At 31.8% G+C, this 23,751-nt stretch overlaps 2 protein-coding genes across 2 annotated transcripts in view; both read left to right on the top strand.

The window, feature by feature from the left end:
• Positions 1–18,221, top strand: part of LOC135143716 (uncharacterized) — a 95,930-nt gene extending 77,709 nt beyond the window's left edge. The window contains exons 4-5 of the mRNA XM_064075624.1: positions 16,735–16,980; positions 17,719–18,221. Coding sequence (XP_063931694.1) covers positions 16,735–16,980; positions 17,719–17,836 — 364 coding nt within the window. The 3' untranslated portion in view covers positions 17,837–18,221. The remainder of the gene's footprint in view (positions 1–16,734; positions 16,981–17,718) is intronic.
• Positions 7,832–8,672, top strand: LOC135143743 (chymotrypsin BI-like; the record flags this gene model as incomplete). Its single annotated transcript, XM_064075667.1, has 3 exons — positions 7,832–8,025; positions 8,073–8,233; positions 8,281–8,672. Coding segments are annotated over 3 exons (747 nt in total), but the record flags the coding sequence as incomplete, so codon positions are not given.
• Positions 18,222–23,751: the final 5,530 nt, after the last annotated feature.

The following is a 23,751-nucleotide window of genomic DNA, read 5'->3' as shown; positions in this document are numbered from 1 at the left end:
ATTGAAGAACTGAGAAACTGAAAAATCGAAACATTGGGAAGTTGAGAAATGGGAAAATCAAAAATAGATTAATTGAAAAATCAGAAAACTAAAAATTTAGAAATATAAAAATATTGAAGAACTGAAAAATCGAAAAATCTATAATTGAATATTGAAAACTCAAAATTTCGTAAAATTGAAAAATGGATAAATCTAAACACCAAAAAATCAAAGAAATCTAAATTAAACAATCTAAAATTTAAAAATCGAAAAATTGAAAAATCAACACGTCAAGAAATCGAACCTCTAAAATTAAAAAAATTGAAAAATTGGAAAATCGGATAATTCAAAAATCGAAACATCAAAAGTCGAAAAGCCGAAATATAAAAAATCGAATAAACCAAATATTGAAAAATTCAAAAACTGAGACATCGAAAAATCGAAAAATCTAAAATTTTAAAATTGAAAAATTAAAACATCAAAAAAACCGAGAAATCGAATTATAAACATTCGAAAAATTGAAAAACCCAAAATTTAAAAAACGTAAATTGAAAAACCCGGAGCTTAAAAAAACGAAAAATTTAAAATCCAAATATGTAGTAAACAGTCGGAAAATCGAAGAAAAATCCAGAATTAGAAAAATCGAAAATTATAGAACTAGAAAAATCGAAAAGTCTAAATATTAAAATTTCCCAAAATTGAAATATCGAAAAATTTAAAAATAGAATAAAACTTGAAGAATCGAAAAACTGAAACACCACAAAATTGAAGAACTGAGAAACTGAAAAAACGAAACATATTTTAACGTACGTTTGAAAAATTCACAAACTGCGAGAAATCGAGGACTCGAAAATTCGAGAAATCAAAAAATCGAAAAATTGGGAAACCAAAATAAGCCAAAATCGAAAAGTTAAAAGTGGAAAAATTGATAAATCGAGAGACTAAACAGTTAAAAGATCTAAATATCCGAATCTCGGTAAATCGAGATCTCAAAAAATTGAAAAATCGAAAATTTAAAACATGGGAAAATTCAAATATTGAAAAATCCAAACATGAAAAAAACCAAAAAACAAATATTTGAAAATCTAAAATTTAATAATCGAGAAGTTGAATAATCGCATAATTGAAAAATCGAAATATCGAAAAATTGGAAAATAAAAAAAAAAGAACTAAAAACCGAAAATTTTAATAACTGGAGAGTTAAAATATCGAAAAGTTGAAAAATTGAGTATTCGAAGTATAAAAACAACCGAAAAAATGAGAAATCTAAAATTTAAAAAGCGAAAAATTGAAAATTCAAAAACTAAAAGTCGAGAAATCGAAAAATTCAGAACTCGAAAAATCTAAAAGTCGAAATACTAACAAATCCCAAAAGCGAAATATAGAAAAAAATAGGAGATGAATTGAAGAACCGAAAAACTAAAAAAATCACAAAATTGAACGAAGTATGCAAAATGGGAAAATAAAAAATTGAGGAATTGAGAAATCGAAAAGTCAAAACGGCAAAATCGAAAAATCGCAAATCTAAAAAATCGAAAAATTGATTAAACCAAAAACCTGAAAAATCGAAAAACTGAAGAACTGGAAGATCTAGACTTTGGGCAGCCGAGAAATGGGAAAATCAAAAAATAGATTAATTGAGAAATCGGAAAACTGAAAATTTAGAAACGTTAAAATTTGGAAAATTTAAAAATATTGAAGAACTGAAAAATCGAAAAATCGAAAAATCTATAATTGAATATAAATAAATCTAAATTCGAAAATCTAAAATTTAAAAATCAAAAAATTGAAAAATCAACACATCGAGAAATCGAAACTCTAAAATTAAAAAAATTGGAAATTTGGAAAATCGGATAATTCAAAAATCGAAACATCAAAAGTCGAAAAGCCGAAATATAAAAAATCGAAAAATCCAAATATTGAAAAATTCAAAACCTGAGGCATCGAAAAATCGAAAAACCTAAAATTTTAAAATTGAAAAGTTAAAACATCGAAATAACTGAGAAATCGAATTATAAAGCAGTCGAAAAATTGAAAAACCCAAAATTCAAAAAACGAAAATTGAAAAACCCGAAGTTTAAATAAACGAAAAATTTAAAATCCAAAAAGTAAGCAGTCGAAAAATCGAAGAAAAATCCAGAATTAGAAAAATCGAAAATTCCAAAACTAGAAACATGGAAAAGCCTAAATATTAAAATTTCCCAAAACTGAAGTATCGAAACATTTAAAAATAGATGAAAAATTGAAGAATCGAAAAACTGAAAAATCACAAAATTGAAGAATTGAGAAACTGAAAAATCGAAACATTGGGAAATTGAGAAATGGGAAAACAAAAAAATAGATTAATTGAAAAATCCGAAAACTGAAAATTTAGTAACGTCAAAATTTGAAAAATTAAGAAATATTGAAGACTTGAAAAATCGAAAATTTAAAAATCTCTATCGGATAACGAATAAAAAATTAATCACAATTGAGATAGGGGGGGGGGGCTTAATTATTGGTTTCTTTTTCTTAATATGTATATATTTTCAACAACACCAAATACCATTTGATATCTTAAGTATTTATTGTTGAAATAAAACTATGGATATATATTAAAAAAATCAAAGGTTGAGCCCCACCTACCCGCCCCATTTCAATTGTGATTAATCTTTTTATTCGTCCTTTTTTTGGGAAAGAAAATTTGACGCGTCCAAGTTGGAAAATCGGTTCCACTTTCAAAATGTGTACTTATTCTGTAAAGTCCTTTGCTATGTATTTTTAAAATTAATAAAATTATATTTTAACGTACATTTGAAAAATTCAAAATCTGCGAGAAATCGAGGAGTCGAAAAGTCAAGAAAACGAAAAATCGAAAAATTAAGAAACCAAAATAGGCCAAAATCGAAAAGTTAAAAGTGTAAAAATTGATAAATCAAGAGACTAAACAATCAAAACATCTAAATATCCGAATCTCGGTAAATTTAGATCACAAAAAATTGAATAATTCAAACATGAAAAAAATCAAAAAACAAATATTTGAAAATCTAAAATTTAATAATCGAGAAATTGAATAAACGGATAATTGAACAATCGAAACATCGAAAAATTGGAAAATAAAAAAAAAAAGAACTGAAAACTCGAGAAAACGAAAAACCGAAAATTTTAATAACTGGAGAGTTAAAAATATCGAAAAGTTGAAAAATGGAGAATTCGAAGTACAAAAACAACCGAAAATTGAAAAATCTAAAAATTAAAAAGCGAAAAATTGAAAATACGAAAAGTAAAAGTCGAGAAATCGAAAAATTCAGAACTCGAAAAATCGAAAAGTCGAAATACTAACAAATTCCAAAAGCTGAATACAGAAAAAAATTGGAGATAAATTGAAGAATCGAAAAACTAAAAAAATCACAAAATTGAACGAAATATCCAAAATGGGAAAACAAAAAATGAAGAAATTGAAAAATCGAAAAGTCAAAACGGTAAAGTCGACAAATCGCAAACCTAAAATATCGAAACATTGATTTAAACCAAAAACCTGAAAAATCGAAAAACTGAAGAACTGGAACATCGAGACTTTGGGCAGTCGAGAAATGGGAAAATCAAAAATAGATTGATAAATGGAAAACTGAAAATTTAGAAACGTTAAAATTTGGAAAATTAAAAAATATTGAAGAACTGAAAAATCGAAAAATCGAAAAATCTATAATTGAAGCCGAAATATAAAAAATCTAAAAATCCAAATATTGAAAAATTCAAAAACTGAGACATCGAAAAATCGGAAAACCTAAAATTTTAAAATTGAAAAGTTAAAACATCGAGAAAACTGAGAAATCGAATATAAAGCAGTCAAAAAATTGAAAAACCCAAAATTTAAAAAACGAAAATTGAAAAACCCGAACTTAAAAAAACGAAAAATTTAAAATCCAAAAAGTAAACAGTCGAAAAATCGAAGAAAAATCCAGAATTAGAAAAATCGAAAATTCCAGAACTAGAAAAATCGAAAAGTCTAGATACTAAAATTTCCCAAAACTGAAACATCGAGAAATTTAAAAATAGAAGAAAAATTGAAGAATCGAAAAACTGAAATACCACAAAATTGAAGAACTGAGAAACTGAAAAATCGAAACATTGGAAAGTTGAGAAATGGGAAAATCAAAAATAGATTAATTGAAAAATCCGAAAACTGAAAATTTAGAAACGTCAAAATTTGAAAAATTAAATAATATTGAAGACTTGAAAAATCGAAAAATTTAAAAATCTCTATCGGATAACGAATGAAAAATTTATCAGAATTGAGATAGGGGCGGGTGGGTGGGGCTTAATTATTGGCTACTTTTTCTTAATATGTATCTATTTTCAACAAGAAATACCATTTGATGTATTAAGTATTTTATTGTTGAAAGAAGACTATGCATATTAAGAAAATCAAAGGATAAGCCCCACCCACCCGCCCCATTTCAATTGTGATTAATCTTTTTATTCGTCTAGGGATGGTGAGCGGAGAAAAATCATTACACTTTCTTTTTGGAAAGAAAGTTTGAGGCGTCCAAGTTGGAAAATCGGTTCCACTTTCAAAATTTGTACTTATTCTGTAAAATCATTTGTTATGTATTTTTAAAATTAATAAAATTATATTTTAACGTACATTTGAAAAATTCAAAAACTGCGAGAAATCGAGGAGTCGAAAAGTCGAGAAATCGAAAAATTGGGAAACCAAAATAGGCCAAAATCGAAAAGTTAAAAGTGGAAAAATTGATAAATCAGGAGACTAAACAATCAAAACATCTAAATATCCGAATCTCGGTAAATCGAGATCTCAAAAAATTGAAAAATCGAAAATTTAAAACATGGGAAAATTCAAATATTGAAAAATCCAAACATGAAAAAAATCAGAAAACAAATATTTGAAAATCTAAAATTTAATAATCGAGAAAAAGAACTGAAAACTCGAGAAATCAAAAAACCGAAAATTTTAATAACTGGAGAGTTAAAATATCGAAAAGTTGAAAAATTGAGAATTCGAGGTATAAAAACAAGCGAAAAATTGAAAAATCTAAAATTTAAAAAGCGAAAAATTGAAAATCCAAAAAGTAAAAGTCGAGAAATCGAAAAATTCAGAACTCGAAAAATCGAAAAGTCGAAATACTAACAAATCCCAAAAGCCAAATATAGAAAAAAATAGGAGATAAATTGAAGAATCGAAAAACTAAAAAAGTCACAAAATTGAAAGAAATATGCAAAATACAATTTTAAACATGTTATAAGTTTCTTATTCTAAAAAGATGTTTACGTATGTTAAGATAAAGGGCTAAATATAAACCCCGCCCACCCGCCCTATCTCAATTGTGATATTTTTTTATTCGTCGTGAGCCAAGAAGGCGGAGCTTAACTGCAAGATCCATATTTGTCTAAAAGAATTTACCGTCTTAAACATGTTTTAAGTTTCTTGTTCTGAAAAGACGACTATGTTATGTTCCTTGTTATGAAAAAATAGCTATGCATATTAAGAAAAAAAAGGCAAAATATAAGGCCCGCCCACCCGCCCTGTCTCAATTCTGATGATTTTTTTTATTCGTCGTAAGCCAAGGGGTGGAGCTTAATTGTAAAATTCTCACTTTTCTGCGTGAAATTACCATCGTACTCTTGCTCTTTTCCTTTGATTTTTATTTCTAGTGGCATGTGGTGTGATTCTACCCTTTCCCCCACTTTGAAACTCTCTAATTCTCCCCTGGCCTCTACGTACGTCCATTCTCCTTCTTCATCTCCTTTGTTTCCATTCAAAATTTCCCATCCCATTTCTTCTGTTATCTTCCACAATATTTTCCCTTCTTTGTTATTTGCTTTGTTTTTTGATCCTCTTTTCTCTCCCTTTTCTTTATCTATTATTCTTGTCCCCTTATCGAACAAACTTGCGTTAAAATTCTCTCCCATAAGTATTTTTTCATCTCCTTTTTCTTTTGTTTCCTTTTCTAGCTGTATTACTTTCTTCATTAGTCCGTTTTTAATATTACTTCCCTTTTCCAATTCTTGCATTTTTTTTTTCGAATTCCCATTGCTATTCTCCCGTTTGCTCTCCCCTTTTTCATTTATTTTTTATATTTTTAACTTTACTCTCTACTTCGGCTTTCTCTTCTAAAAATTTTGTCACCTTTTCAATTATCTGCTTCTGCTCTCCTGTTCCTATTTCCAATCCCATCATCACTACTTTGTTTCTTCTAGATCTAGTTGACTTTCTACTTTACCCGCTCTCTTTCCCATTTCTTCCTTAGCTCGCTTCCATTCTTCATGCTTATCTCTAATTTCTTGATTTTGCTCCTGAAATTGATCTCTTGCTTGCTTTAATTCTTCTCTTATTGTTTTAAGCTCCTCTTTAAGCTGTGTATTCCACTCCTTCAATAATTGTTTATTACTTTCTCTCATATCATTTCTGATTTGTGTCACGAGTTCGCTAATCTCTTCTTGACCTCCTCCATCTCTATATCTCCTTGATTTGTCTTTGCCCCACTTTGGAAATTTCCCGGTGGACCCCATGTCCTCAATCCGACACTGTATGATGAACATAAGTGCATGGTTGACCTACAATTAGTTATGCAAGACACAAACTTTAAGTGTGAAGTGATGTTTGAAGTTATTTAACCTATAACTAAGTTTCGTACTTTCCCTCTATCGAAATATTCAAAGATCATTTTGAGGAATGTCTAATTTAAAGTTTTCTCATTCAGGAATTACAAGTCATGGCTTTCATCATCTCTAATAAATATTATTTAAATTTTATAAAATATAATACCTACTCCTAGACATGTGGATTATGAAACGCTTTTCCAGAAAAAGTGCGTCAAATTTATCGGTTAGCATCTCCAACAATAAACAAAATTGAAACAAAATAACATATTTTATAATACCGACCTTCCCCCAAGTAATATAAAATAAATAATATTCCGAAGTCGCAAAACGCTGATATGTTTCCACATCCGAGCTAATAAAAAAGCCATTTATTCGAAATTGATAGACCCCATGTTTTATGACCGTTCGGTAATATTTGAAGTCGGGATCCGTAAAGCCATAACTAATATTTTATTTTTAAGCCGTGTTTCCTCGGGTAAATAATCCCGCGATGAGCTCGAAACTCTTGCAACCAGAAATCGCTCGCGAACTAACACTAAAAACACTATTTTTGCCTTCTTTTTGCCCACTTCCCTTTGTGTACTCGCTCCCTCCACCCTTTTTCCCAGAACAATAAAACATTCCTGCGAGAACCACATTTGTCGGGTTTAGCCCACACACGCGATGCATCCGAGCACACACCAAACCAAAAGGACACTAAAATATTTCAGGTCTTTTTGCGGGCTTTCCTGAATTATGAACCACTGCAAAATGCTGCCGCAATTACATAAACTGCTGAATCTTTTCAAGAGACGAATTTTGTGCAATTAAGTTTTGTCTGTCAGGAACGGAAGTCACTTTTTCGTGCTGGACGCGGTTCAAGGGAATTTTTACTAACACACCGTACAATCGGTAAAGTAAAACAGTATTAAAGTTAATTAACTAATTAACCTACTGAATCACAATTTTTGTGAAGAGCAAGTTTTTATAAAAGTTGTTTTAATACTGATCTGGTTCTTAATTGATTTCGTCTGATGATTAAAGCTGAACCCAGACAATGTTTCGTCGTCATACCCCTCATCATTCCACTCTAATCCGATTTAATACCTCACAAATCCCTTTTCAATCAAAAGTTCGCAAAGTTCGTTATCACAATTAACTTAGATATTCGCTTATCTTAACTAAGTTAAATTAAACTAGTAACTATATCAAAATAGTATTTTTCTGGGCACGATGTCTGGTTTCTTAACTTTATTCGTGTATTAAATATTTGTGTGTTTTATCAACTAGGGTTACATCCCTCAAAGGTACACGAATTGTAAATGGTGACGAAGCCAAAGATGGGCAGTTCCCGTGGCAGGTGGCAATCATGGGCAAATCGGCTACCATACCCACGTACCTGTGCGGTGGTGCCTTGATTAGTGAATCATGGGTGTTAACAGCTGGACACTGTGTAGACGGGTACCACATTTAAATAAGTTTGTGTTTAGTCTAGTTAATTTTTGTAGAGCCAAATCGGCCACCATTTATTCAGGGTCTGTGAACTTGAATTCCCCCAATCGAACCACAAGTCGAGCTGAAGAATTTATTCTTCACGAATATTACGTACCGGAATTTTTAAACCACGATGTTGGATTAATACGACTACAAAAACCACTAATTTTAGACGGTGATATCTAAATTCGAGTGAGAAAAAAAAATCAGAGTAGTTTTTAGATAATACCCGACCTATAATGTTAGGGGATGAAGAGCTTGAGGCTAACACCACTGTTACAGTGAGTGGTTGGGGAGAAATAAGCGATGGTAACCCCTACAGCGAAGTCCTCAATTACATATCTCTTTCCACAATAGAAAATATAGAGTGTGAACGAATTTATGGTTACCAAAGAGTTACGTCTGGAGTGGTGTGTACAAGTCCTGGAGATCCTGTGAAGAGTCCTTGTTTCGGAGATAGTGGGGCTCCTGTTGTGGTCAATATCGAGTCGGATCCAGTCCACGTCGCCATTTTCAGTTTTATTAATGGCTACGGTTGCGAATACCCTTACCCAGCAGGGAACACCCGGACTGCTTATTACAGAGACTGGATTAGGAAAAACACTGGAATTTAGCCACTACGTGTTGAATAAAACATTTCAAAAAGGAAAACTCTAGTTTCTTTTATAATACACTTAAAATATTACGTTATGTTTCAAATTCTTTGCCAGAGGTGCTACGACACTTACATATTAATCTGGCCGGAGGGAGGAATTATATTATTTGAAAAGCGATTTTCCAGGCCGGGTTTTCAACGTTTTTGTGGCAAAATTTTTCTTTTAAATTATCGTTTAATTCCGGTGAGGTGTGCAGGCAACCAGCAATACACATGTGTGAAAAATGTAATGGATTTAGTAATCTCGATTTAATTATTAATTATAGTTTCTTGTTTTGTAGTATAATAAATATTGAATCAAAATTGATTCGTTTATGGTCTTCCCAAGAAATGAAGACGTCATCTTACCATTCTGCGGAATAAATTTTAGTTCTTTGTTTTTACCCTTGGTATATACAGTTGCCGCCAAAAAAATTCAGACGTCAATGTCATTCAGTCGTCAGATAGTGTAAAGCAACCTTTAGATGTTTCTAACCTATATATTTGACAGTCATTTTTAACTTTTACATTTGACACTTACATGAATGTAGTTGTAGCGTAAGCTGGAATTTTGAAAGTTTGACATTCCAGCTGTCCGAAATAATGACAATAAAGCATAGACTACATTAAAATTTTTGACATTACAGAAAAGTGATGTTTGAAATTGTTTGTCGGAAACTGTAGATTTTTGGAAAAAAATCAAAATTGCACAACAATATTTTGAAATTGTCCTAGAGTACGAAAAAATATAAGGATATTGCAATTAAGCTCCGCCCCCCGACGTACGACGAATAAATAAATCGCCACAACTGAGATAGGGCGGGTGGGCGGGGCTTATATTTTGGCTAATTTCTAAATATGCGTAGTCATGTTTTCACAACAAGAAACTTAAAACATGTTTAAAATGGTACATTTTTGTAGACAAATTCTGAATTTCGATTTTTTTAAATTTATTATTATTTGAAATTTTGTGACTTTCATGACACTTCCAAGTTTTAAAGCTTGAACATTTGGAATTTTGGCAATCGAATTTTAAATAAAATAATTTGGAAATTCGGTACATTTTTTTTTCATAGTTTCAGTTACAAAGAATAAATGTTTTGATCCTTGGAAATTCGGAATTTTGGCAGACGAATCTTAAATCAACAATCTGGGAATTTCGTACATCTAAATTTTCAGCATTTTTAAATCTTGACATTTCAAAATTATGAAACTTCAAAATCCGAAACTACCGAATTTTTAAATTTCGAAATATGAAATTCGAAAATCGCTAAATTTAATCTATTGAAATGCAGATTGTAATAAAGTCTTAAACGAGGGAATTCTGTTTATGAATTTCAAATCTTCTGAATGCTGAAAATGAGTCACTGAAACTCAAAATTTTGAATATTTGCACCGGTAATTACAATTCTGGGTACTGAAATTTTAATTTACAAAGTTTAAGTTACAAAGAATAAATTTTGCCAAGATAAAACTGATTTTAGCAAATAACATACCCTCTAAGAAAAAGAGGGCGGGTGGGCGGGGAGAGCATTTTATAAGATAAGACTGATTTTGGCAAATGGCATACCTTCCAAAAAAATTAAGGGCGGGTGGGCGGGGCTAGTACTTGCTAAGAAAAAACTGATTTTGGCAAATAACATATCTTCTAAGAGAAAGAGGGCGGGTGGGCGGGGGTAGTATTTGATAAGATAAGACTGATTTTGGCACTTTTGAAATTTTCGACTCTTTTCAACCATTTCGAAAATTCGCTAAAGACATTTGAAATTTATTTTCAATCCGATTTTAGCGAGATTTCTAATCCGCGATAGTGTAACAAAAAAATTACGATTAGCGCTTATTTTTTTAGTTTTTTCACATTCTAGATTGTATTATGAGTTTTCATTCCCACTCGAAAGAAGAACATGACTAGCCACTGAAAAAAAACGAAAAAGGTCACGATACCCAAAAAAAAAGATTAAAAAAAGGAGATAGAAAAGAAAAAAAGGCTAATAAAAATTGACAATAAAGGAGAAAAGAGACAAAAAAAAGAGTCAAAAATTTCACAAAAAAAAAACGCAATAAGAAAGGGAAAAAAGTCAAGAAAGAGGGGAAAAGGAGACCAAAGCCATAAAAAAGTCAAAAAAGACGAAAAAAGTTACAAAAAAAGTCGAAAAGAGGGATTAAAAAAGAGACAAAATATCAACTAAAAAATCGAGCAGAAAAACCATTTAAGAGGGACAGAAGTGACAGTAAAGATGACCAAAAAGGCCTTAAAAAAAACGACAGAGAAAGACGATAAAAAATCCAAAAAAGCGGCTGAAAATCCACAAAAAACATCCAAAAAAAAAGCGAAAAAAGCAACAACGAAAAGTTGAAAAAAGAAGAAAAATGGACGATAAAAATAAATAACAAAAAATGAAAATTGGATTACAAGGAAAGTACGAAAAAAGAGAGATAAAAAGGTATAAAAAGCCCAAAAAATCTGACAAAAAGTGATAGAACGACGCCAAAAAATTGTAATAAAAAAGGTTACATAAGGCGTCGAAGGAAAAGGAAATCAAATGCGAAAAGCGACAAAACTAAGCCACAATAGGAGCATTCCATAAAAAATTGCAAATTTTCGTAGTAACGAGTTAAATTCCTAAATCTGATTGGCTGTTTATTTTTAACAACTATTATTAAATTTTAACAGGTTTTATTCAGAATTGTCCCTTATATAGGGTAAAAAAAAGGTTATTAAAAAGCCACGAAAACGTCAAAAAAGGCGAAAAAAGCAACAAATAATTTGAAAATTTTGAAATCATGAACACTGAATTTCGAACTTTTTAAACTTAATTTTACCTGAAATTTTCCAATTTTTCTACCTTGGAAATTCGGAATTTTGGCAAACTAATCTTAAATCAAACAATCTGGCAATTTCATACATTCAAATTTTCAGATTATTATGTTACCTTCAAAATCCGAAAACTACCAACTTTTGAATTTTTGAAATCATAAAAAACGAAAATCGTTAAATTTAAGAAATCTATTCTAAATGTGGATTCCTGCTTCTGAATTTCAAGTCTCCTGAATTTCGAAATCTCGAGTTATTGAAACTCAAAATTTTGAATATTTACGGAGGTAATTTCAATTTTGTTTACTGAAATTACTAATTTTCATTGAATAATTTTTTTAGAGAATACTTTAAAAATAAATGAACCGGAAAATTTGACAGTGTGAATACTGAATTTCGAATTTGAAGATTTGAAAGATTCTAAACATTATAAAGGTTCCAAATGTTTCAGAAATTCCAAAAATTCTGGATATTGCGAGAGTCTAGAGTTTCCAGAGATTTTAGAGGTTTTAAGAATCTGAAAATTCTGAAGGTTTTGAGGATTCTGGAGGTTTTGAATATTTCGAAGACTGAAGATTTGAAAATTGAAGATTTCGAAGATTTCAAATACATATTACAATGGTTCCACAAATTCCAAAAATTCTGATACTAAAGATGCTAAAAATTCCGACAATTCTGAATATTCACAGTATTTGAAAAATTGAAGATTCCAAAAAATCTGAAGACTAGAAAAATTCCGAAGATTCAAAAAATTACAAAAATTCCAAAAGTTTCAGAGATATCGGAGATTTCAAAAATTCCGCATATTCCGAAGCCCTACAGATTCCAGAAATTTGAAAAGATTTGAAATATTTAAAGGATTCTAGGGATTCTAAAGTTTCCTAGGATTTTGAAGACTGAAGATTTCAAATTTTCCAAAAGTTCCAGAAATTCCAAAAATTCTTATACTAAAGATTCTAAAGATTCTGACAATTCTGAAGATTCACAGTATTTGAAAAATTGAAGATTCCAAAAAATCTGAAGACTAGAAAAATTCCGAAGATTCAAAAAATTAGAAAAATTCCAAAAGTTTCAGAGATATCGGAGATTTCAAAAATTCCGCATATTCCGAAGCCCTAGAGATTCCAGAAATTTGAAAAATTTGAAATATTTAAGGGATTCTAGGAATTCTAAAGTTTCCTAGGATTTTGAAGACTGAAGATTTCAAATTATCCAAAGGTTCCAGAAATTCCAAAAATTCTGATACTAAAGATTCTAGAGATTCCGACAATTCTGAAGATTCACAGTATTTGAAAAATTAAAGATTCCAAAAAATCTGAAGACTAGAAAAATTCCAAAGATTCAAAAAATTACAAAGATTCCAAAGTTTCAGAGATATCGGAAATTTCAAAAATTCTGCATATTCCAAAGCAATAGAGATTCCAGAAATTTGAAAATATGTGAAATATTTAAGGGATTCTAGGGATTCTAAAGTTTCCTAGAATTTTGAATACTGAAAATTTCAAATTATCCAAAGGTTCCAGAAATTCCAAAAATTCTGATACTAAAGATTCTAGAGATTCCGACAATTCTGAAGATTCACAGTATTTGAAAAATTAAAGATTCCAAAAAATCTGAAGAATTGAAAAATTCCGAAGATTCAAAAAATTACAAAGATACCAAAAGTTTCAGAAATTTCGGAAATTTCAAAAATTTCCGCATATTCCGAAGCCCTAGAGATTCGAGAAATTTTAAAAGATTTGAAATATTTAGTGAATTCTAGGTATTCTAAAGTTTCCTAGGAATTTGAAGACTGAAGATTTCAAATTATCCAAAGGTTCCAGAAATTCCAAAAATTCTGATACTAAAGATTCTAAAGATTCCGACAATTCTGAAGATTCAGTGTATTTGAACAATTGAAGATTCCAAAAAATCTGAAGACTTGAAAAATTCCGAAGATTCAGACAATTACAAAGATTCAAAAAGTTTCAGAGATTTCAGAAATTTCAGAAATTCCGTATATTCCGAAGCCCTAGAGATTCCAGAAATTTGAAAAGATTTAAAATAGTTAGGGATTCTAAAATTTCCTAAAATTTTGAAGACTGAAGATTTGAAAATTGAAGATTTCGAAGATTTCAAATATTCTAATGATTCCACAAATTCCAAAAATTCTGATACTAAAGATTCTAAAAATTCAGACAATTCTGAAATTCACAGGATTTGAAAAATTGGAAATTCCAAAAAATCTAAAAACTTGGAAGATTCCGAAAATTCAGAAAATTACAAAGATTCCAAAAATTTTAAGAGATTCCATATATTACGTACGGATTTGTAAGGATTTTAAAGTTTCTAAAGATTCTTAAGATTCTGATGATTCTGAGTATTTCAAAGGCCGAAGATTTCAAAAAAATCTGGAGGCATTGAAGATTTCAAAGATTCTAAACATTATAAAGGTTCCAAATGTTCCAGAAATTCCAAAAATTCTGGATATTACGAGAGTCTAGAGTTTCCAGAGATTTGAGATGATTTAAAATATTTAGGGATTCTAGGGATTCTAAAGTTTCCTAAAATTTTGTAGACTGAAGATTTGAAAATTTCGAAAATTTCAAATATCCCAACGGTTCCAGAAATTCCAAAAATTCTGATATTAAAGATTCTAAAAATTCCGACAATTCTGAATATTCACAGGATTTGAAAAATTGAAAATTCGAAAAAATCTTGAAGTCTTGAAAAATTCCGAAGATTCAGAAAATTACAAAGATCCCAAAGGTTTCAGAGATTTCAGAAGTTTAAAAAATTCCATATTTTCCGAAGCCCTAGAGATTCCAAAAATTTGAAAAAATTTAAAATATTTAGGGATTCTAGGGATTCTAAAGTTTGTTAAGATTCCGAAGACTGAAGATTTGAAAATTGAAGGTTTCAAATATTTCAACGGTTCCAGAAATTAAAATAATTCTGACACTAAAGATCCTAAAAATTGCCACAATTCTGAATATTCACACGATTTGAAAAATTGAAGATTTCAAAAAATCTGAAGAGTTGAAGATTCCGAAGATTCAGAAAATTACAAAGATCCCAGAAGTTTCAGAGATTTCAAAAATTTCAAAAATTCCGTATATTCCGAAGCCCTAGAGGTTCCAGAAATTTGAAAAGAAAAAAAATATTTAGGGATTCTAGGGATTCTAAAGTTTGTTAAGATTTCGAAGACTAAAGATTTGAAAATTGAAGATTTCAAATATTCCAACGGTTCCAGAAATTCAAAAAATTCTGATACTAAAGAAATTTGAAAAATTGAAGATTCCAAAAAATCTGAAGAGTTGAAAGATTCCGAAGATTCATAAAATTACAAAGACCCCAAAAGTTTCAGAGATTCCAGATATTACGTACGGATTTGTTAAGATTTTAAAGTTTCTTAAGATTCTGGAGGTTCTGAGTATTTCAAAGGCTAAATATTTCAAAAAAATCTTAAGGCATTGAAGATTTCAAAGATTCTAAACATTATAAAGATTCCAAATGTTACAGAAATTCCAAAAATTCTGGATATTACGAAAGTCTAGAGTTTCCAGAGATTTGAGAGATTCTAAGAATCTGAACATTCTGAAGGTTCTAAGGATTCTGGAGGTTTTGAAGATGTAGAACACTGAAGATTTGAAAATTGAACATTTCGAAGATTTCAAACATTCCAATGGTTCCACAAATTCCAAAAATTCTGATACTAAAAATTCGAAAAATGCTGACACTTCTACATATGCACGGAATCTGACAAATTGAAGATTCCAGAAAATCTGAAGACTTGAAAGATTTCGAAGATTCAGAAAATTACAAAGATTCCAAAAGTTTCAGAGATTTCAGACATTTCAAAAATTCCGTACATTACGAAGCCCTAGAGATTCCAGAAATTTGAAAAGATTTAAAATATTTAGGGATTCTAAAGTTTCCTAAAATTTTGAAGACTGAAAATTTGAAAATTGAAGATTTCGAAGATTTCAAATATTCCAACGGTTCCAGAAATTCCAAAAATTCTAATACTAAAGATTCTAAAAATTCAGACAATTCTGAATATTCACAAGATTTGAAAAATTGAAAATTTAAAAAATCTAAAAACTTGAAAGATTCTGAAGATTCAGAAAATTACCAAAAGTTTCAGAGGTTTCAGAAATTTCATAATTCCGTAAATACCGAAGCCCTAGAGATTCCAGAAATTTGAAAAGATTTAAAATATTTAGGGATTTTAGGAATTCTAAAGTTTCTTAAGATTTCAAAGACTGAAGATTTGAAAATTGAAGATTTCGAAAATTTCAAATATTCCAACGGTTCCAGAAATTCCAAAAATTCTGACACTGAAGATTCTAAAAACCGACAATTCTGAGGATTCACAGTATTTGAAAAATTGAAGGTTCCAAAAAATCTGAAGGGTTGAAAGATTCCGAAGATTCAAAAAATTACAAAGATCCCAAAAGTTGCAGAGATTCCAGAAACTTCGAAAGTTCTGTATATTTGAAGATTCCACGATTCCAAATTTTTTTTTTTAAAGTCCAAACAAAAATGTGCAAAATATTTTGAGTCTATTCTTGAGTTTTATTAATTAATTTTACACTGATTATTTTTTACTTTATAGAAGTTCTCACAACAAAAATTGCAAAACTAAATTTTATAGTCGGTTTTAAAGTCAATTTTTAAAAAAATCATACAAACTGGCAATGTCAATTAACGATTCTTGGACGCGTATTAAAAAAAAAAAAGCAAAATATATGCCCCGCCCACCCGCCTATCACATTTGTGATGCATTTTTGTATTTTTCAAATTTTTCTCCAAGAAATTACAAGTGAAACATAAACTTAAGTAGATAATCGTGTTGTTCAGAGGAAATTATGTGTTTTAAATAAAAAAGAAAGCTCGACCTATCTCAATTGTGATCAATTTTTTCATTCATTGTCAGACCGAGGGGCATAAATGCAAAATCGATAGTTCCCTACAAAAAAAATACCATTTTAAACATGTTTTAAGTTTCTTATTATGAAAGACTACGTATATTAAGAAAAATCAGCATAACTTTCAACCAATTTTTTAATTCAATAAATAATTAAATTTTATTTTGATGCAGGCAACCAACAATACACAGCTGTGTTGCATAAGTACTCTAACCGGCGCCTCCACCATTTTTAACCTTTCTCTATTTAACTTTGCCTTTAAATTTTATTGTAAATTAATTTTATCAAACACAATCAAGTGATTTTTGTCGTTTCAGGACCGAGAGCCGCTTTTTCCGCTGCTGGTCGATCTTCACGTGGCTCGAAGGGTGGAAGAAGAGCCTCCTGTACGCCCCCATGGGAGCCGTGCCCCTCATTTGTCCTCACAAGCTCTGGCTTTCATACGTGGCGGCGGGGCAGCTCGTCGCGCTGGCCTTCTTCCATATTGTATTATCCTTCAAAGGACGCAGACGGAGGAAACGAAAAGATAGACTGATTCACGGCGATATTGACAGTTTCGAAAGGTTTGCTTTGTCAATACGATTCATACGGGCTGGGCGGGTTAGAACTTTGGACCATTTCGACGAAAATTAAACTCAAGTAAAGTAAAATAAGCTGGGCGGAAACGCAATCATCGATCAAAGATTTCAAGGGGATAATGTGACGAAATGCGTCGGGACGCGCGATCAATCAATCAGATAGTGTTGTTAGTTTGGAAATTTAAAATTATAACGTGGGGTTGTGGTAACATTGAATTAAATTGGGTAAGTTGTACAAGAAGAATTCCTCGTACGTTAAATTATGTGAATTCCCGACTTTACGAGGACGGCCCTTCGGGAAATAACCACGTCCCAACTGACCCATCCACTCACAAACTTAATCAAAATCACTTCCTAATACAATAAATATCAGGAATTGGTTTAAACCTAAAAATAGCCGATACATATCTCGAGGAATTGGATACCCGTTTGACTTAGAGCTATAAAAACGAGATCTCTAGAGAATGGAATTTCCAAAATGACTTCAGTGACGGTGATTCGTTTTGTTCTGTGTTTACTCTTTTCAACCTTCATTCATGCGTACATATCAAATCTAGAAGTCTAAACTGCAAATAGGAAACTCGATAACGACATTACTTTATGCGCGCTATTCACGTTCGATTTTCGATAAAATTCCTACACATTTTTATTTCGTAGTTTAAGCGCCCTAATCGATCATCCTGTATATCGGGAATAGTCCCTGAAGTGAGATTTTTTTTGCAGCAGTAAATTCGAAGAAGTTACCGAAGTTCTGGACGACGGACTCCCCGAGCCTATTCCCGGCAGCAGTCACTCCCTTTCGGATAGTTTAGCCGAACAGGACACCATTCTTGAAATATGACCTGAACTGCACCAGCCTCCGGACTTGTTTAAACATATTGTAGATTCCGGACATTGGAGCGAAGTCGAAAGCGACGATATCATTTCGTAAAACAACAAAGACTTTGTTTTCTGATCAAATACGGAGCTGCCGATGCTTAGTTGCTCTTGCAACAAATTTCACTCTACACGTTCGTTTTACGTACACTTTTTATACTACGTATAAAGGATTTGCTTACAAGATGTGTCTTCTGTCTTGCTTAAATATTTAAAGCCACGTAATCGCTTCAAGACAGAACGTGCATCGACCACAATATTTAACTAAGTGTAAATAAGAGGATGGTTCATGCTAGAGATAGAAAAATGTACATACACCTCTCAAATGAGATATTATATGAAAGTGTACAGACGTCACCAATAAAGAATTCTTCTATGGTAGTTGTGTTTGTGTATTGTACATTCGGTAAATAAGCATTTAGCTAGATGCGATTTTCCGTCGGTAAGACTTCCGAACAAACAGAAACCAACAATCTGCACAAAAGAAATAAAAGTGAGCTCGAACTCAAGGTTTCCCATTACCATTCCCAATATCGTTATTGTGAAGTGCTTCATAAAAATTCGAACATTTTCAATTTCTTGGATCGAAACTCTCCTTTCATGATCCGATCTCGTGAGTGTTTTGGAGCGGTTATAAATCCGTCCCTAGTTTATCTACTACATTGAACACCACGCACTTTTAACAATGAACTAATAAAAGTAAATATGTACCCCGCGTATGGAAAAAGATATACACATAATGGTCCCTCGTAGCAAACAAATTACACGGAGTTTCCCCTCTCAAGCGTACATGTTTCTGCTCGAATGAGTCCATAGACCTGTAACAAGTGGAAATTCTTCGATGAAATGGCATGTCTGGAGCAACCATAAAACTATTCGTAAAGTTTATAACTTATCTACACACAATTCATCTAAAACTTTGTTCTCCGCACACACTCGCTCTTTGTTTCGGAGTTTCTTTGCGGGGGACCGACAGAGAAAGACGAGGATTAAATCTCGAGTAACATAATAAGAAAGTTTTTACGTGCAGTGGGCTTAAAGTGCGGCTTAAAAACGCGGTTTATGGCTGCAGGCGTCGAAAAGAATTCTTTGTGATCGTGTGTAATTCGAAATGCATAGTTGGTAAATATTGACATACCGGGGACGGTCAAAAAATAGTGGGCAACCCTTTTCTGTGAAACTTTACCAACTGCTGCTTGGAGATTAATGCGCAATAAATCAACATTAACGCAAAGAACACAGTTTTGCCCAAAATAAATTATTTTGTTTACACGCCGAAGATCACTTGAATAAATAATGGAAGCAAGTCTCGGTCGGTCCATTATTTTGGTCCAGCTGAAATCACCCCCATCATTTATTTATTTTAATTACACCCGGAGGTCTGCGGTGATCACATCAACATTGATTACCGCAGCAAGCTTATTTGTGGGCTTTCTCCACTACAAACTTTGTAGTTTTATTGTTTAAGCTCCAAAACAGGCTAGTAGTTGTCTAGGATGTTTCAAGAGCAAAAGTTTTCAGAAAAATTAAACTATACATAGAGTTGGAAGAGTGCACATCCAGATTTTTTTGAAGAAAAAAATTCTAAATTACAATATGTTGCAATTTAACTTTGAAAAAGCTCTGCAATTTTGGAAACGTTTTAGGTTATCGTAAGCATGGTAAATCGTTAATGAAATTTGTTCGTGTCATTTTTTTTACATTTCACCCCATTTTTAAGGTTATTTTTTTTAAGTTGTGGTTTTTAAAGATTTTGACCATGATTCCAGCAGATGCAAATAGAAACCTCTGACTTTGAGATTATTATAAAAAGAATGAAAAAATAAAAATGAAAAAATATTTCAACGTCAAAATTGGCCTGTTAAAAATGATAAAGCACTTTATAATAAATTAAAAAACAAAATGCGGGGTGAAACGTACTAAAACCGAAAGATTAAAAAGTCGAAAAATTGAATAAACGAAAAATTGTGATACGAAATCTAGAAAATAAAAATTAAAAAATCGGGAAAATGAAAAGTAAAAATCAAGAAATTGAAAAATTGAAGAAACGAAAAATTGAAAAATCGGAAGAGTGCAAAACCGCAAAGAAGAAATATTGCTAAATCAATATATTGAAAATGAAAGAAATCGGAAAATTGGTTAATTGAAAAATTCAAAAATTTAAAAATTGGAAAATCGGCGAAGTGAAAAATCGAGAATGAAAATTTTAAAAATTGTATAAAAGAAAATTTATAAAGTCGAAAGAAACACTGAAAAAGTAAGGTTTGTAAAAAAAGGAAAAATTGTAATATAAAATCGGGACAATAAAAGATTAATAAATATTATTAATAAAGATTCTAAAGATTCCGACAATCTGAAGATTCACAGTATTTGAAAAATTGAAAATTCCAAAAAATCTAAAAATTTGAAAGATTCGGAAGATTAAAAAAAAATACAAAGACCCCAAAAGTTTCAGAGATTTCAGAAATTTCAAAAATTCCGTATATTCCGAAGCCCTAGAGATCCCAGAAATTTGAAAAGATTTAAAATATTTAGGGATTCTAGGGATTCTAAAGTTTGTTAAGATTTCGAAAACTGAAGATTTGAAAATTGAAGATTTCGAAGATTTCAAACATGCCAATGGTTCCACAAATTCCAAAAATTCTGATACTAAAGATCCTAAAAATTCCGACAATTCTGAAGATTCGCAGTATTTGAAAAATTGAAGATTCCAAAAAATCTGAAGACTTGAAAGATTCCGAAGATTCAGAAAATTACAAAGATCCCAAAAGTTTCAGAAATTTCAGAAACATCAAAAATTCCGTATATTTCGAAGCCCTAGAGATTCCAGAAATTTGAAAAGATTTAAAATATTTAGGGATTCTAAAGTTTGTTAAGATTTCGAAGACTGAAGATTTGAAAATTGAAAATTTCAAATATTCCAATGGTTCCAGATATTCAAAAAATTCTGATACTAAAGATTCTAAAGATTCCGACAATTCTGAAGATTTACAGTATTTTAAAAATTGAAGATTACAAAAAATCTGAAGACTTGAAAGATTCCGAGGATTCAGAAAATTACAGAGATCCCAAAAGTTTCAGAAATTTCAGAAATTTCAAAAATTCCGTATATTTCGAAGCCCTAAAGATTCCAGAAATTTGAAAATATTTAAAATATTTAGGGATTCTAAAGTTTGTTAAGATTTCGAAGACTGAAGATTTGAAAATTGAAGATTTCGAAAATTTCAAATATTCCAACGGTTCCAGAAACTCCAAAAATTCTGATACTACAAATTCTAAAAATTCCAACAATTCTGTAAATTTACAGGATTTCTAAAGATTATTAAGATTCTGAGTATTGCAAAGGCATTGAAGATTTCAAAGATTCTAAACATTATAAAGGTTCTAAATGTTCCAGAAATTCCATGTAATCGGGACATTAAAATTAAAAAATACGGAAAATGAAAAACAAAACTGAGTAACTTAAAAAACTGACTAAACAAAAAATTTAAAATGAGAAATTGTAATCTCGAAAAATTGCAAAATTCAAAAATTACAAACCGAAAAAACGAAGAAACGAAAAATTGAAAATTTTCGAAGCGGAGAAATTGAAAAATTGAAAAATCCAAAGTTAAAAAAAATGGATTATCAGACATTTTAGATGAAATTTCTAAACTGAAATCAGTAGAAGGTAAAGTGGTGCGTTTTTCCTCATTTATTTTTCATCTATTTAAGCTTCCTTACCTGTTTTTTCATCGATTTTAAGGTGTTTTATCATGTTTTTAAGCAAACTGGCCAATTTTGGGGCAAAATCAGTTTTTTCTTAACAAATACTAGGCCCGCCCACCCGCCCCCTATTTTCCCAGAGGATATGAGATTTGCCAAATTCAGTCTTACCTGAGAAAGTGCTAGCCCCGCCCACCCGCCCCTATTTTCCCAGAGGATATGTGATTTGCCAAAATAAGACTTATGTTAGCAAGTAATAGCCCCCCCACCCGCCCTTTATTTTCTCAGAGGGTCGGACTGGCTAGTACTTGCTAAGAGAAGTCTTAATTTGGCAAATCACATATCCTCTGGGAAAATAGGGGCGGGTGGGCGGGGCTAGCACTTTCTCAGGTAAGACTGATTTTGGCAAACACCATATATAAAATAAAAAAAGTCAATTTTTGTCGTGAAGTTTTTAAATGCATTTTTTTGTTATTTTACCCCATTGTTAAGGTTATTTTTTAAAAAGTTGTGGATTTCCAAAGATTTCGAATATGATTCCAGCGGCTCCATATAGAAACCGCAAACTTTGAGATTTTTATACAAAAAAAACACTTCAACGTCAAAATTCGCCTGTTAAAAAGGATGAAGTACTTTATAATATATGTATTAAAAAACAAATGTGGGGTGAAACGTACCATATTATTACTACTAATTTATCGCTTTTTTTTTGGTGATATACCAGGTGTCTGGAAAATGTCGGATTAATTCTCCGCTACGTTCTTAACAATTAACTAACTGGTGAGCCTGGCAAAAATAGCAAAAAAAATTCATTCTCACATTTTGATGGAGTTACAATGATTTAAAAATTTACAATACGTTTAACAAATAAACAACACATTCATTATCACAATAACTAGTAATAAAACATTTAGTTAATATTTTTCAACCATGTTCAACCCCGTCCACCTACCCTCTAGGAGAAGAGAGGGTGGGTGGGCGGGGCTAGTACCTGCTGTGATAAGGCTGATTTTGGCAGATGACATACATTCTAAGAAAAGAGAGGGTGGGTGGGCGGGGCTAGTACCCACTAAGGTAAGGCTGATTTTGGCAGATGACATGCCCTCTAAGAAAAGATAGGGTGGGTGGGCGGTGCTAGTACCTGATAAGATAAGCCGCCCGCCCTCTATTTTCTTAGAGAATATTTCATTTGCCAAAATCACTCCTATTTTATCAGGTACTAAACCCGCCCACCCACCCTCCCTTTTCTTAGAAGGTATGTGATTTGCCAAAATCAGCCTTATCTTAGCAGGTACTAGCCCCGCCCACCCAACCTCTCTTTTTTTTAGAGGGTATGTCATCTGCCAAAATCAGCCTTATCTTAGCAGGTACTAGCCCCGCCCACCCACCCTCCCTTTTATTTAGAGGGTATGTCATCTGCCAAAATCAGCCTTATCTTAGTAGGCACTAACCCCGCCCACCCACCCTCTCTTTTCTTACAGGGTATGTCATCTGCAAAAACTGGTCTTAATTTAGCAAGTACTGCGAGACTGAATTTGGCAATGACATACCCTCTAAGAAAGGAAAGGGTGGGTGGGCGGGGTTAGTACCTGCTAAGATAAGGCTTATTTTGGCAGATGACATTCCCTCTAAATAAAAGGGAGGGTGGGTGGGCGGGGCTAGTACCTGCTAAGATAAGGCTGATTTTGGCAGATGACATACCCTCTAAAAAAAAGAGAGGGTGGGTGGGCGGGGCTAGTACCTGCTAAGATAAGGCTGATTTTGTCAAATGACATACCTTCTAAGAAAAGAAAGGGCGAGTGGGCGGGGCTAGTACCTGATAAGATAAGCCGCCCGCCCTCTATTTTCTTAGAGAATATGTCATTTGCCAAAGTTATTCTTATTTTAGCAGGTACTAACCTCGCCCACCCACCCTCTCTTTTCTTAGAGGGTATAGGATTTGCAAAATCACTCTTATATTAGTAGGTACTAACCCCGCCCACCCACCCTGTCTTTTTTTAGAAGGTATGTGATCTACAAAAATCGGTCTTATTTTAGCAAGTATATCGAGACTGATTTTGGCAAGACATTACCTCTAAGAAAAGAGAGGGTGGGTGGGCGGGGCTAGTACCTACTAAGATAAGACTGATTTTGGCAGATGACATACCCTCTAAGAAAAGAGAGGGTGGGTGGGCG

This window comes from Zophobas morio, unplaced genomic scaffold, assembly GCF_036711695.1.
Source record: "Zophobas morio isolate AGI-343-1 ecotype UQ-CSIRO unplaced genomic scaffold, CSIRO_AGI_Zmor_V1 ptg000074l, whole genome shotgun sequence".
Classification (NCBI taxonomy): domain Eukaryota; kingdom Metazoa; phylum Arthropoda; class Insecta; order Coleoptera; family Tenebrionidae; genus Zophobas; species Zophobas morio.
The sequence above is the reverse complement of the archived record's forward strand: the minus strand, read 5'-3'. Positions and strand labels throughout refer to the sequence as shown.